The sequence below is a fragment of the Colletotrichum chrysophilum genome (assembly GCF_026319265.1).
Source record: "Colletotrichum chrysophilum strain AFK26 chromosome Unknown scaffold_43, whole genome shotgun sequence".
NCBI classification, from domain to species: domain Eukaryota; kingdom Fungi; phylum Ascomycota; class Sordariomycetes; order Glomerellales; family Glomerellaceae; genus Colletotrichum; species Colletotrichum chrysophilum.
The window spans coordinates 127,788-140,576 of record NW_026517330.1 but is presented as its reverse complement, the minus strand read 5'-3'; the positions used below and the strand labels follow the sequence as shown (position 1 = coordinate 140,576).

At 54.1% G+C, this 12,789-nt stretch overlaps 3 protein-coding genes across 3 annotated transcripts; 2 read left to right on the top strand and 1 right to left on the bottom strand.

The window, feature by feature from the left end:
* Nucleotides 1–2,289: 2,289 nt before the first annotated feature.
* On the top strand, nt 2,290–3,888 carry COL26b_006036 (uncharacterized protein; the record flags this gene model as incomplete). The annotated part of the gene is made up of 4 exons (XM_053178864.1): nt 2,290–2,716; nt 2,770–2,788; nt 2,845–3,066; nt 3,219–3,888. 4 exons carry the CDS (start codon nt 2,290–2,292, stop codon nt 3,886–3,888), a joined length of 1,338 nt encoding a protein of 445 aa, XP_053037171.1.
* Nucleotides 3,889–4,102: 214 nt separating this feature from the next.
* COL26b_006035 (uncharacterized protein) lies at nt 4,103–5,761 on the bottom strand (the record flags this gene model as incomplete). The annotated part of the gene is made up of 1 exon (XM_053178863.1): nt 4,103–5,761. One exon carries the CDS (start codon nt 5,759–5,761, stop codon nt 4,103–4,105), a length of 1,659 nt encoding a protein of 552 aa, XP_053037170.1.
* A 1,539-nt stretch (nt 5,762–7,300) lies between these two features.
* On the top strand, nt 7,301–9,079 carry COL26b_006034 (uncharacterized protein; the record flags this gene model as incomplete). Its single annotated transcript, XM_053178862.1, has 4 exons — nt 7,301–7,638; nt 7,696–8,710; nt 8,770–8,798; nt 8,854–9,079. 4 exons carry the CDS (start codon nt 7,301–7,303, stop codon nt 9,077–9,079), a joined length of 1,608 nt encoding a protein of 535 aa, XP_053037169.1.
* Nucleotides 9,080–12,789: the final 3,710 nt, after the last annotated feature.

Sequence of the window (12,789 nt, the reverse complement as noted above, 5' to 3'; positions counted from 1 at the left end):
CACTTCCCCCGGCCGGGACTCATAATGCCGGCATCCTCCGTGGAGGCTGATGAACAACCGTACACATTGTGTGTCGGCAGTAGGCTAATAATGGGGTTGCTGCATGACCTGCATACTCTGTTGTCTCTCTCAGTCGTTCCCTCCGGACTAGACGAGAAGGATCCAATGGGAAGCTTGGAAACTCGCCCAAAGCTGGATGCAAGGCGTTGCAGCTCTAATCAAACAAGCGCGATAAGCGTAGCTGGGCTGAGCTGCAGGTTCTGGCTGAGTTTCTGGGGCTGAGACGCGGGAAGGACTGGCATAGAGCCTTGGTAACCAGACTGCATTAGGTCTACAGGAAGAACTCGAGCGCCTCGGAGGCGGCGGCGCAGTCTCGCTGTCAGACGCCACAGACTGGAGGAGTACCCGGGCTCCGATTCCGAGCCTCGTGGCTCGTCGCCTGCCGGAAGCTGCAGTGAAAGGATGGTAAGCTTATTCTTGGCAACAAGAATTCTGAGGAGAGTTGCAGGTTATCGAGATCTTAGTGGTAGGCCACTTAAAGGCTATGTGTGGTCAGATGCCGAAGAAGCGTGGTGGAGGCTTATTCAATGTCCGTGATTTCTGCAAAAGCCAATTGGTGCTATCGTGCGTTGTTTATGGTCCCTTAGCTATATAGCGAACCCTGTGTATTCTCGAAATAGCCTTCATTGATTCTCAAAACGAGACTGCTATCGCAGGATGCAAGCTGAATGCAGCCGACGAGCAATATGACAACGAGCCGTGAGGCCCTCATTTCTCCCGTCTCTGATGCTTCAACCGCAGAGTGGGCTGTGCGACGCGCTCGTGCCAGGCATAAATCAAAAGGTACTGGAGCGTGCACAATATTAATAAGTTGGTTATCAGCTCCGACACGTTGCAGCGTCGTACGAGTACAACATGTTTGCGTGTCGTTCTGTGGTCATCGGCCACTACGAGTCAGCGCCGATGGAGACTAGACTTTAATTTCACTGATAATCTTCAACTACGAGGCCTCGTGCGGGGGTTTGCTCCAACACTCCGTAAAAGGGTTCCACGATGGAGTCGCACGCATCAGAAAAATGGTTGCGCGATGAACGGAGAATTTTCCCCGATTCCTGAGGGTCCATCAACCACCGATCCTGGATCTTGATCTGTCCGAAATGCATCATCCCCTCTTTCGCCTGAACCAACGGGCCCTCACCGTGACGGCACGGTACTTGGCGACGGCCCCGGGAGGACGGCAGCTAGAAGCTTGTCTCGTCCGGAAGCAGAAGGCCGCCGTAAAGTGCGTGTGTTTGATGCTACCATATCGCAATTTAATCGAGGAGCTAGACTGCCGTCAGGGGTAGGCTGCCGGCAGTGGGATGCCGTTCTTTTGTTGGGACATGACGCCGGTCAGATAATCTGCTTGAACCGGTCGGCATCGTCTTCAATGCCGTGATCTCCAAATAGTCGGGGTGTCGCTGGGCAGATGAACAGACAAGAAATTGAAAATGGCGACGTGATCTCCTCTTTAATCTTTCCGTGGCCGATGACTTCGACAGCGTGTGCCAAACAAATGGGATTTTGTTTGACCAAGACGGGACGAACTGCAACAATGACGCGGCTCATCGGCATCGTTTCTTTTCGTTTCACCACTCTTCCCCAGCAGGCCCCTGCAAACTCTCCAACAAGTCGTTCGTGGAAAGATTGAACTCGCGAATTACAAGGCGTGTTGCTGAGTAGGGATGCTGATGTTCAGTCACCTGGCAGGCAACACCCCTGACAGGGGAGCCGGGATGAGGAGAATCGCCTGGTGGCCAGGCTCCGATAGCGCCACTCAGTACTTTATTCCATACCTGTAGCCCCCGTTTGGGACGGCATTTGGGCAGGCGAGCGCGCAGCATGCCCACTGTCTGTGTTGTTGGTTTAATTAACACGGCGCTAGAATCCCGGCTGTAGACCAGTTTGTGCCATTTGTGGTCAGCCTGCGAGTTTCAACACCGCTCTCCGTACAATTTCCCACAAGCGATGGTCGGATCGTGGGGACTGTGGGCGGGAATGGGACGCGGCGCTGGTTCTGGAAAAGAATGCCCGAGCTAAGATCGGTGGTCTGTTGGACGGCTTGGGTTGGAGGAGGGGAAAAGGAGGAAGCGGAAGGAGATGCAATCCCATATTTATCATCCCGAAGAGTCCCTCTCGTACTCTGTAGGTAACTGTCGCCTGTTTTGCTGTTCTTGTCACTCCCTTTCCCATTCCGTGTCTCTCATTTTTTTTTGACTGTTAGTCGTTCATTCGTTCACAAAATCCAACATGAAGTTCGCTTCCCTTTCACTCCTTGCGCTGGGCGCTATTCTCCCGGGCTGGGCCGCCGCCGAGCTCTCCGGCACCGTCGGACCGTCCACCACGCGTGAAGCCAAGGCGGCCAAGAAGACATGCAACATCACCAGCTACGGTGCCAAGACCGGTGCCACTGGTGACATCGGCGCCGCCCTTAAGGCTGCCTGGGATGCCTGCAAGACTGGCGGAGAGATCCTGATTCCGTCCGGAGAATGGGGCATGAGCACTTGGCAGACGCTCTCCGGCGGTTCGGGTGTCTCGATCAACCTCGAGGGTACCATCTACCGCACCGGCACTGCCGGTGGCCACATGATCATTGTTCAGAAGTCCACCGATGTTGAGTTCTACAGCGGTAACTCCAAGGGTGCCATGCAGGGCTATGGATACGAATTCCACAAGCGTAAGTCGTCAACATACTACATTCACGTAGTCGCGATGCTAACAAAGATGCAGAGGGCAAGGGTGTCTATGGGTGAGACCGACGATTCTACAAAATGCGTTCGTGCAATTCTAACCATGACTTTGCAGACCCCGTCTCCTGCGCTTCGTTTCCGTCACCAACTTCAGCGTGCATGACATTGCTCTCGTTGACTCGCCCGCTTTCCACATCATCTTGGACACCTGCACGAACGGCGAGGTCTACAACATGATCATCCGCGGAGGAAACGAGGGTGGCCTTGACGGTCTCGACTTGATGGCCTGCACCAACGTCCACGTTCACGATGTCGAGGTTACCAACAAGGACGAGTGGTAAGTTCACATCTCTTCTCCGTGAGATCGGTTTGGTTGAACCCGGCCACTGTCTTGCGGTGCCTGCCGCATTTGCCAGACGGGACCGATAGCCGGGCTCCAGGCTCCGTGACCGTTCCACATGGGCAGAATTTTGGCTAATAAGTCTTCAGCGTCACCGTCAAGAACAAGTCCAGCCACATTCTTATCGAGGACATCTTCTGCAACTGGTCTGGCGGCTGTGCTATCGGCTCCCTCGGCGCTGACACCGCCATCTCCGACATCACCTACCGCAACATCTACACCGTCAACTCCAACCAGATGATGATGATCAAGAACAACGGTGGTGATGGCGTCTTCCAGAACTCTCGCTTCGAGAACTTCATCGGTCACGGCAACGCCTACTCCCTCAAGATCGACTCTGCCTGGGCCGGACAGAGCAAGGTCTCGGGTAGCGGTGTCGAGTACAAGAACCTGACCTTCTCCAACTGGAAGGGTACTGCTGCCAACGGTGCTTCTCGCGGCCCCGTTGTCGTCCTTTGCGCTGCTGCCGTCCCCTGCGAGAACATCGACGTCTCCAGCATCAACATCTGGACCGATGCTGGTTCGTCCATTGTCGACAAGTGCGAGAACGCCTTCGGCTCTGGACATTGCCTGCGTACTGGCTCCGGTACCTACACCAGCACCGCTACCACCAAGACTGTTGCCAACTACGAGGCCACCACCATGCCTGGCCAGATCACCGCCGGTCTTGGTCTCTCGACCTCCATCGACATCCCTGCTCTGCCCACCACCTTCTTCCCTGGCCAGAAGCCCAAGACCGCTCTGCTGGGCTCTGCCTAAGCGGATCTGTCACTAGAACATACACTAGTCATACTGCTCACCTGTTGAGCTGATCATATTTTCCTGTACATATTTTATTGGAAAAGCCAAGCTGCACATATCATTCGGGAAATGATCATAATGTTCTCCGCAGATCTATAGTCTATGATTGATGTGTCGTTCCCTGTCCCGCGATGATTCATCAACAGCCTCAGGTAGCTTCGCAAGGTGTCGATCAGCTCACTTGAGACTGGATCCAGCTATCATCCAAGCCACCCATGGTCACCGTCTTCGTACCCTTCACACCCACGAACTCTTTCAGCTTCCCTCTTAGCAGGTAGGTAGGGGTACAACTCCAGGCATGACAGAAGCTGTTATTTCTGGCATCGCCATAAGGACTCGCCTTTGGGTCTGCCGGGTTGTAACACTCCCAAAACGTATCAGCGCCAGCCTTGACCATTCCTCCCCAATAATCTGTCATGATCTCAATACACTTATCATAACATCTCACGGTTGCAAGAGCATCGCATACGTGATGCCATAGATAGGGTGTGAGGGGCTTGAGAGCTTCAGGATGAGAAAGGGTATTGAGCAGCGCAGTCTGCGCCACATCCTTTGGGAAGGCCTCGGCCAGGACCAGCCATGATGCTGAGGCATAGCTCACTTGACCCTTGGGGCCAGATACGAAGACGTTTTCTGGTGAAAGAAAAACCTTCGCTGCTTCGGTCATTTGGGCCACGAGATCCACAAAAGGGGCTTCCTTGCCGAGGACCTTGGCCAGAGCATTCGCCGCCTTGAGGCAGTACAGGAGGACACCATGCTCGCCCGCGCTATGTTCCAAGCCGGGTTGCCAATCGAGGAACTTCCATCCCTCACCCTTCGTTTCATCAAAGGCATGAGTTTCAGGGTCCAGGTGTGATATCGCTCGTTTGACGCATCCAAGCACGGTCGGCCACAGGTAGTGGCCGGCAGCGGTGTCACCCGATGCCACCACATAGTCGTTGACAATAGCCGCAAAGAGAGCGTCGTAGTCGACGATGTAGTCAGATGAAGGCGTCAGTTGCGGCTGCTCAAAGATGCATGCAGGCACCGAGTCATCTTCGCGAACCACGGCCGCAAACTGGAAGATGCAGCGCTTGACGAGGTTGAAGTCTTTGAAAGTGCTGTAGTTTGCGAGAGCTTGTAACCGAAGGTCTCCGCTCCATAGTCGGCGATCGCGACGAGGGCCATCTTCGAAGACTGTCTGCATGCAGTCTCTCAAGGTTGAGATGCTGACATGGTCAATCTTCCGGAGAAGCTCATCACCAAAGTCCAGCGCCTCCAGTGAATGCGTCTGGCTGACGGCGCTCACACACTCGCACTTGATATCCGAAAAGACAACCTTGAACAGTGGTGATGTGTCGACGACTTCAACTCGGAGAAATCGGAAGGAGTACCGGCGGCGCAATGTCACTAGCTCAGGGCACATGTCGATGTTGATGACCTCGTCCGGGAGCCAGCTGGTACTGATCCAAGTCTTGACGTTGTCCATGCCCAAGGTCACGTCAAACGGAGACTCGCCAAAGGTAAGGCGCAACCTGCAAGGTGCGTCCATGTGCGATCCTCGGGACTCGAGACGAAACGATATGTATCCCACCATGTGGACGCCGAAGTCGAGAATGAATTCATCTCCCTTTCCCCAAGTCTTGGACGGAAGCTGGTCGATAGTGCATTCCGCCGGCGCAGCACGAACACCAAAGTACTGGGTGTCGTCTTGGTCAAACTTGATAACTCGCTGAGGTGTGCGAGCCCATCTGTGCAATTCGGGGCAGAGGTCGTTGGCGACCTTTTCGAATTCTCGGTTCCATCTTGTCGGGAGAACGCTCGCGACCATGCCCTCGGGTGCATCAGACATGATGGTCTGAGGTTGGATGTTGTACTATTTTAGCTTGACAAGGAATGGCGTGCTGGACGTCCTGCTTTGGTTGACGCGCCCGTCTATGTGGTCTGGAATTACAGCTGAAAGCATGGGTTGAAGCTGGTTAATGTTGTTTTTGACACGCCACGATCACAAACAGCATTCGTAAACGCTTCGGTGTGACATCCTCCCGAGAAAGGCAGTCAAACCCACTTGTCCGGCAAAGCAAAAAGTGTGGCTGCCGCTTCCGATTGCTCAATTGGGCCCGCCTCGTCATCGCGAAGTCGGCGTGGGGAGATCCTAGTCATGTTTTGCGGGGAAGAATGCGGTGACCTCGGACATTGTGAATCAAGCCGAGTCTGGAACATCGATCACGCGGACACCAAGGGTTCAACTGCGGTAAAACTGCGGTGAAGTCGCGGTAAGACTAGGTTATTTTGAGGTGTTTACAGAATTAGTTCAGGTTTTCTTGCCAATTTTTCTCCTTGGCGTGGTCATTAGATCGAAGCCGGTCTTCAGATGAAAGAGGGTCTTTAGACATTAGCATGATGCCGAGCTGCCGTCACACCATTGGCTTCCCAGCCATCATCAGTTGCTGTAAATGATCTGCACCTGGTTTTATTGCGCTTGACTTGTCTTCAATTTGACACCAAATGTCTACAACGCGCGATTAGAACTCTTTTACGCACTACCATCGCGTTCAGAAACCTGGTAAAGAAGCGCGCTTTTCGTTTTTGAGCAACAGCTTGCCAAGGTAACATGAACGACAGCCAACTTTCCGGGTCGAACCCCGCGTCCTCGTGGTATTCTCCACAAAGAACCGTCGGCAATTGCACGCTACTGTGGGGTCCCCAGATTAGGACCGAGAAGACGGGTCATTGACACGTCTGGTCCAGGCCCTGCCGCTGTTGACGACCAGGGCCACGGCCAAGTTCATCTCAAGGATCCTCACAACACCCCTAAATAGGTTAGACAACATCAAAAGATAGCCAACCACGAGTCCCAAGGCTTTTCTTCGGAAGAGATACTGACTCAGGCAGACCCAACTACCAGGCATGTTGTTGACTCTCTTCCTTGGTAAACATATTGCCGGCCATAATTCCGCGCCATCACTGAAACGCACTGGCATCATGCGAACACAGTCCGACATGGGCAGAAACCGGCCCCTCCCCCGCAGGAAGTCAGCCATCTGGTTGGGTTTTCAGGCCACTCTTGGGCTGGAGGCGTTCACGCTCGGCCCAGGACTCGGGGCTGAAGTCTTCTTTCGAGGAAGAGCCCCAAATAATGGGCTCTGTTCGGCCCATCATTCGAACGACTTTGATCCGAGGAAGTGCCTACAATTCCCTCAAACAGATCCAGTTGCAAATCGTTCCTGAGAATAAGAACCGGGGCCATTCCCGGAAAACCGTAACTTCGGACCCAGTTCCCCAGACTCGTCTCCTCAGCTTCCCCAGATCGTCGGGGCCACCCCCAGAATCCTTCAGCAGTTTAAACTTCTTTGCCCGGGGAATCACCGCACCAATTACTTAGCCAGCCATGGCCGAACACAACCTTGAAGCGTCGAAGACGCCCATTGTCGCCGAAAAGGACGATATCGCCGCGGCCAAGGGCGAACACGTCGAGGAGATTGGCCACGCTGCCACCGCCGAGGATCACGTGGAGACTCCTTTGCAGGCCATCAAGAATCAGCCTTGGGCGTTTCTGTGGTGTGTCTACGCCATCTACGTCCTTATCCTCACCAGTTTCGACAACCAGGCGGGCGGCAGCATTCTGAGTATCCCCGAGTTCCGCAAAGACTTTGGCAACGAATTCAATGGCGACTATGTACTTCCCGCGAAATGGCAATCTGCCTACAGTGGAGCGCCGGTGGCATCGTGAGTGACACCAATACACGATTATGATAGATCAATTGCTGACAACTTCATCTACAGTGCCGTCATTGGATCCATTGGTGCTGGCTATATTACAGATATCATCGGCCGAAAGTGGACATATTTCATCAGCTACATCTTCATCTTCGTCGGAATCACACTCGAGACTACCAGCACGACCAATGAAATGTTCTTTGCCGGAAAGTTTATCGCAGGTTTTCCCATTGGCGCCTTCATTACCGTCAGCATGACGTACATCGGCGAGATCGCGCCTCTGGCTCTTCGTGGTATCCTGACCGCCGCCGCTGCCATCGCTTTCACAATCGGACCTTTCATCGTCTCCCTCATTGTCAACGCGACAGGTGCTCGCCAGGACCGCTGGGCCTACCGAGCTATCTTCGTTTCTCAATATGGTGTGAGTGGGTTGGGAATTCTGGTATTGGCCTTCATGCCAGAGTCCCCGTGGTGGCTGGTGAACAAGGGCAAAATGCAGAAGGCTATGAAGTCCCTGAGCCGTCTTGGCTACGACGCAGTACAAGCCGAGAAACGTCTCTCCATTATCACGACCACTTTGGCCGAGGTGCGCAAGGAGACTGAAGGCGCAAGTTATGCCGAGTGTTTCCGCAAGTCAAACTTGCGTCGCACTGTCATCTCCGTCATGCCCCTGAGCATCCAGGCCCTGTGTGGAGTCTACTTCGTGTCCGCCTACAGCACATATTACCAACAGCTGGCTGGATACAGCACCCAAGAGAGCTTCATTCTGGCGATCGTCCAACAAGTCATTTCGATGCTTGGCAATGTTGTCTCCTGGTTCCTCATCGACCGAGTCGGCCGTCGGGGGCTGACGCTCTACGGCATGTGCATTCTCACCACCCTGCTCATGATTACTGGTGGTCTTGCCGTCGCTGGAACTCCTGGTGCCGTGAAGGGAACAGTTGCGCTGCTCCTGATCTACTGCTTCTTCTACAACGTCACCATTGGCGCAACTGCCTACTCTTTGTTGACCGAGGTTGCCACATCTCGACTTCGTGCGAAGACTGCCTCTATGGCCTTGGCTCTTCAGAATGCCCTCTTCGTGAGTGATTTTCCTCTGGAACTTCTTCAATTAGCCTTGACTAACAGCTATGATTCCAGACCATGTGGGCTTTCGTCATTCCCTTCCTGTGAGTGGACCTGTGAGATACCTTTGCTGAGGACGAGCACTAACATGAATACTAGTTTCAACCCCGACCAAGCGAACTTGCAGGCGAAGGTTGCCTTCATTTTTGGTGCCTTCTCCATTTTGTCCACAGTTTACCTCTTCTTATACCAGCCCGAGGTTGCCGGCAGGTCTTACGAGGAGCTTGATGAGATGTTTATGAAGAAGGTCCCTGCACGCGACTTCAAGAGCTACAAGACGGAGGTTGAGGAGAAGAGCGAGCGCGCTGTTGCTGAGAACATTTGATACCCACATTGCGGGACGTTGGTCCCAAGGAAGAGCTGATATGATCTTTTTACTGGAATGAAGCATGCTCAACGATTGAAACAATGATACAAGGCCACTTAGTTCTTCTTGATGCAGCAGAATAACTGAGCCTGTGTGAAAGCACTCCCTAAGGCATGGTTCCCAATTTCATGATGTGATCGAGAGGAGTTGCACGACCCGAAAGATGTGAAGCATGTGCCCAACTTGCCTAAAGAGGTCGTCGGACTGAATCTTGGCCTCATATTCACGCGCGAGACATCCAGTCACATGTCATTTGAACGCCTTGTGTACACCCGTACACCCTTTAGTTTCGCATAGTGTGAAGACTATGGTGTAGTGCTCTGTCGTGCGCCAATATCGACGTCTCTTACACCTGGCGCTCTTCGTCTGACAACGACACAATGACCGACCATTTCGAGTTGGGTTTATTCTATCTCATGTAATTTCGACGTGCGATCGCATCACGACGGTGTCTTACCGCCCGTAATGGGACTTCGGTGATAGTCAGGGATGCACAGCTCAAGGGAGCGACGTGCCGCAGAGGATGCAGCTAATCGGCGCCGTTCAATTGGTCTATCCTCCGCCAGTCTCATGAGAAAATGGGTGGATTGAGCGATTAGTGTGCAGATGGAATGCCGTCCGTATGTTATAATTCTGTCGAGTTTGCTGGCAAGATGAACCGTGCCGAACAGTGATTCAATAAAGACGCCGGCCGGATCTTATCAATCATCAATAGTTGCGAGAAGCGGGTTCTCCAGGTTGGCATCTTGCAGGAGTAAGACAAAAAAGCACGTGGCATACGTAGATCAATGTCGCCTGCTTGGAGAAAAACTGCTAACGAATGTTCTGCGGTAGGGTCATGTTTGCAAAGAACGAGGGTGAGAGACGTGCATCCAGGAACCAGGACCACGCTCAAAAATGTGCGCCCGCGAGCTGCCGCCGCGACGCCGGCAAGCGGAGTCGCCCAGCCGGCCGAGAAGAAGGGCAAAGCCGCTGGCACCCAGCCGTCCTGCTGGATCTGGGGGCGGATACCACACACGTGGTAGCGTCTCTGGATCCGCGACGCTGGCATCCGAATGAACCGGCTTATCAGAGCTTTCAAGAAATGCTATCCTGTTGAGGGCCTTGTCCGAACGTCTCGGCTGGGACTACTGTCTGGACGTCAATCCAATTGCGATCCATTTGAAGCATTAGATACGAAGGTTTCCACACTGAGAACCAGATGTGTGGCTGCTACGCGCGCACATTCGACAAATGCTTGACGAAGGTCACCGGAGACCGACGGAGACCATCGAGGACCCAGAATAGAGGATCGGAGCTCACCTAGAGCTTATCACCCTGATCCCTTCACGTGCCTTCAATTACGCAGCGGTTTTACGCTGGGGGCTCACCAACGGACCCGTCCAAGAAGCGGAGCCGGCCGAAGCTGAAATGCAGAGATACCTGGGGGAGTGTGGGAAAGGCATGGCACTTTTGTCTCTAGCCAATCTGTAGGCTGTAAGCGCACGCGGTCATTGACTGAATTGGGCAGAGATACGACGCAAGTCGCAACTTGTCAAAAGCCCGGGAACCTTAGCACTGATCGCTTCCCCGGGGTGGCGTGGGGCCTGCCACACCGTTTGCGCGTCAGTCTGTCCTATATCCTGCGCGTATGGCATCCTAGCGCGAGTTCCTAGGGCCGGGTTGGGGAGGTGGCAGCTGGAGATGCTGGGATTGCGGATGGCAGATGCAACAAGGTGCCTCTGTTGGTGCTTCTGCTTCAATGTCCGTTCCTCTCTTGGATAGCCTGCTAGAAGATGCGTGACAACTGATAGTCTCTGGTGAACCCCCGTTCATGCTTATGTTCTCGGCCCCAGCCGACAGAGCAGCTAAGGCCAAAATGAGGGGAGAAGGATGGTGCTAAGGGGAGGGATAGTGGTTGTTATCATCGTGGACTGCAAATGAGACAAGGACTCGCGGAGGTTCAGTTGTTACGCGTTGCCCGGACATCCCTTGGAATTGGCGTCGCTTGCGCTGAGTGATTGATGACGGCGACTGTTCGCTAATCTAAAGCGTTCATCTCGTCTCAATGCCAGCTTGACACCGGACGGGGTCCCCCGAGTTACGAGTCACTCGCAGGTTCAGGCGGCTTCAGTCCGCACCTACTATTACAGGGCCCAAGGACGTCTTATCGCCGATCTCACCACCCTTCCCGCTGGCTATCAGCCGCCACATGCTGGGCGTGAGACTACCGTAAGCTTCGCGGACCAAGTCCTGCGTTGCTATGCTCAGCCGGTATCTGGTCTGAAGAAGGTCGAAAACAGAACAGACAATCGGGAGAGTATGTGAGCAGACAGTGGCCAGAACAGCAGACGAGCAACTGACACCGAACGAGACAACCCATATCAGCATCCACGACGTCTTGTTCTCCCCTCCCTTCCCCTCGATCCATGGCGTTTGTGGCGCCGGGGCGGCTGAAGCAGCTATCTCCAACCAGTCCCAATTCTCCGCATGCCTCCGTGCTCTAGCAGCGGTTTGGGGGTCGCAGTGCACTGGCGTGTCTTGGGGTCTCGGCCCCTAGCAGCCATCAAAATGTTTAGTCGCGCCCAGGAGAACGGAAGGATCTGCCACACCTTCATCGTACAGGACAAGGCCGGTGTTGAGCCTATCAGGAGGCTTTCAATCATCGTTGCCCGACGCCGTCCCCGGCTGCCATTGCCACACGGTCATTGGCTGCCCCGGAAGCCAAGCTGGTGCTGGTGTGCGCTTGTGTCTCTCTCCTGGGCTCTCTCTCTCTCTCTCTTTCTGTGTGCCTGTCTGTGAGACGACGATAATGAGTTGGCTCACCCGGTCACCGAAGACAGAAGCAGACTCGGAACCATGATTCATGCGTGTCGTCCGACTGGATACAGCATCTCTTGTCGTCCCCAAGGCAGTCCAATCCAACGCCGGGCAAAGACAAATGCAAACGAACCCGGCACCACAAGCTAGCCCTGCCCTTTTGCTAGCCGGCCTGCTCGCCCAGCCTTCCAACGGCCAGTCTCGTCTCTCCAATCTCAGTCGACCCCACTGCGCGTCTCCATCGTTCCATCAACCTTCCAGAAGCGGAAGCGCGCCGTTGGCTTTGCCACTCACATTGCAGAGCTAGTTGGCTTGGTCCGGGTCTGCGCGAAGTCTGTGCTAGTGTTCGGTCCTCCCACAATCCTTGTCATGCCACCCGCACGCCGCAATAAAAAATTCGATCCTTATCGCGGTCGCGGGACCTGAGTCCTGGGGTCCAGCGCAAAACTTTTGTTGGACCTGGCATCTCTAATCGCGACTGATTCAGCGGGAGGAACACCGCTGTGTATGAACCATTCCTCTGAATAGATTCAGCTCTTCGCAACAGGCGAAGAAGAGGAATACTCTCAACAGCACCAAAGAGACTTGGCAACTTGGGATTGAAGAGGGGAATCGTTTGACAAGAATTGAAAAACATGACCGATGGTGGCAACCCCCCCTCCGAGATATCGTCTTACCATGACTGAAAGTCCCCTCCTCGACCTCCATTTCTCCCTAGCTACCCTGGCCGTCTTGTATCTCTTGTACCACCATTGTTTGTCAATCCCACCCCCGTCAACCCTGTCACCCATCCAACCCGCATCCCTCGTTGGCTGCGCGCTGTTCAGAATCTGGGTCAATCCACCGAAATAGGCACCGAGCCACATGAG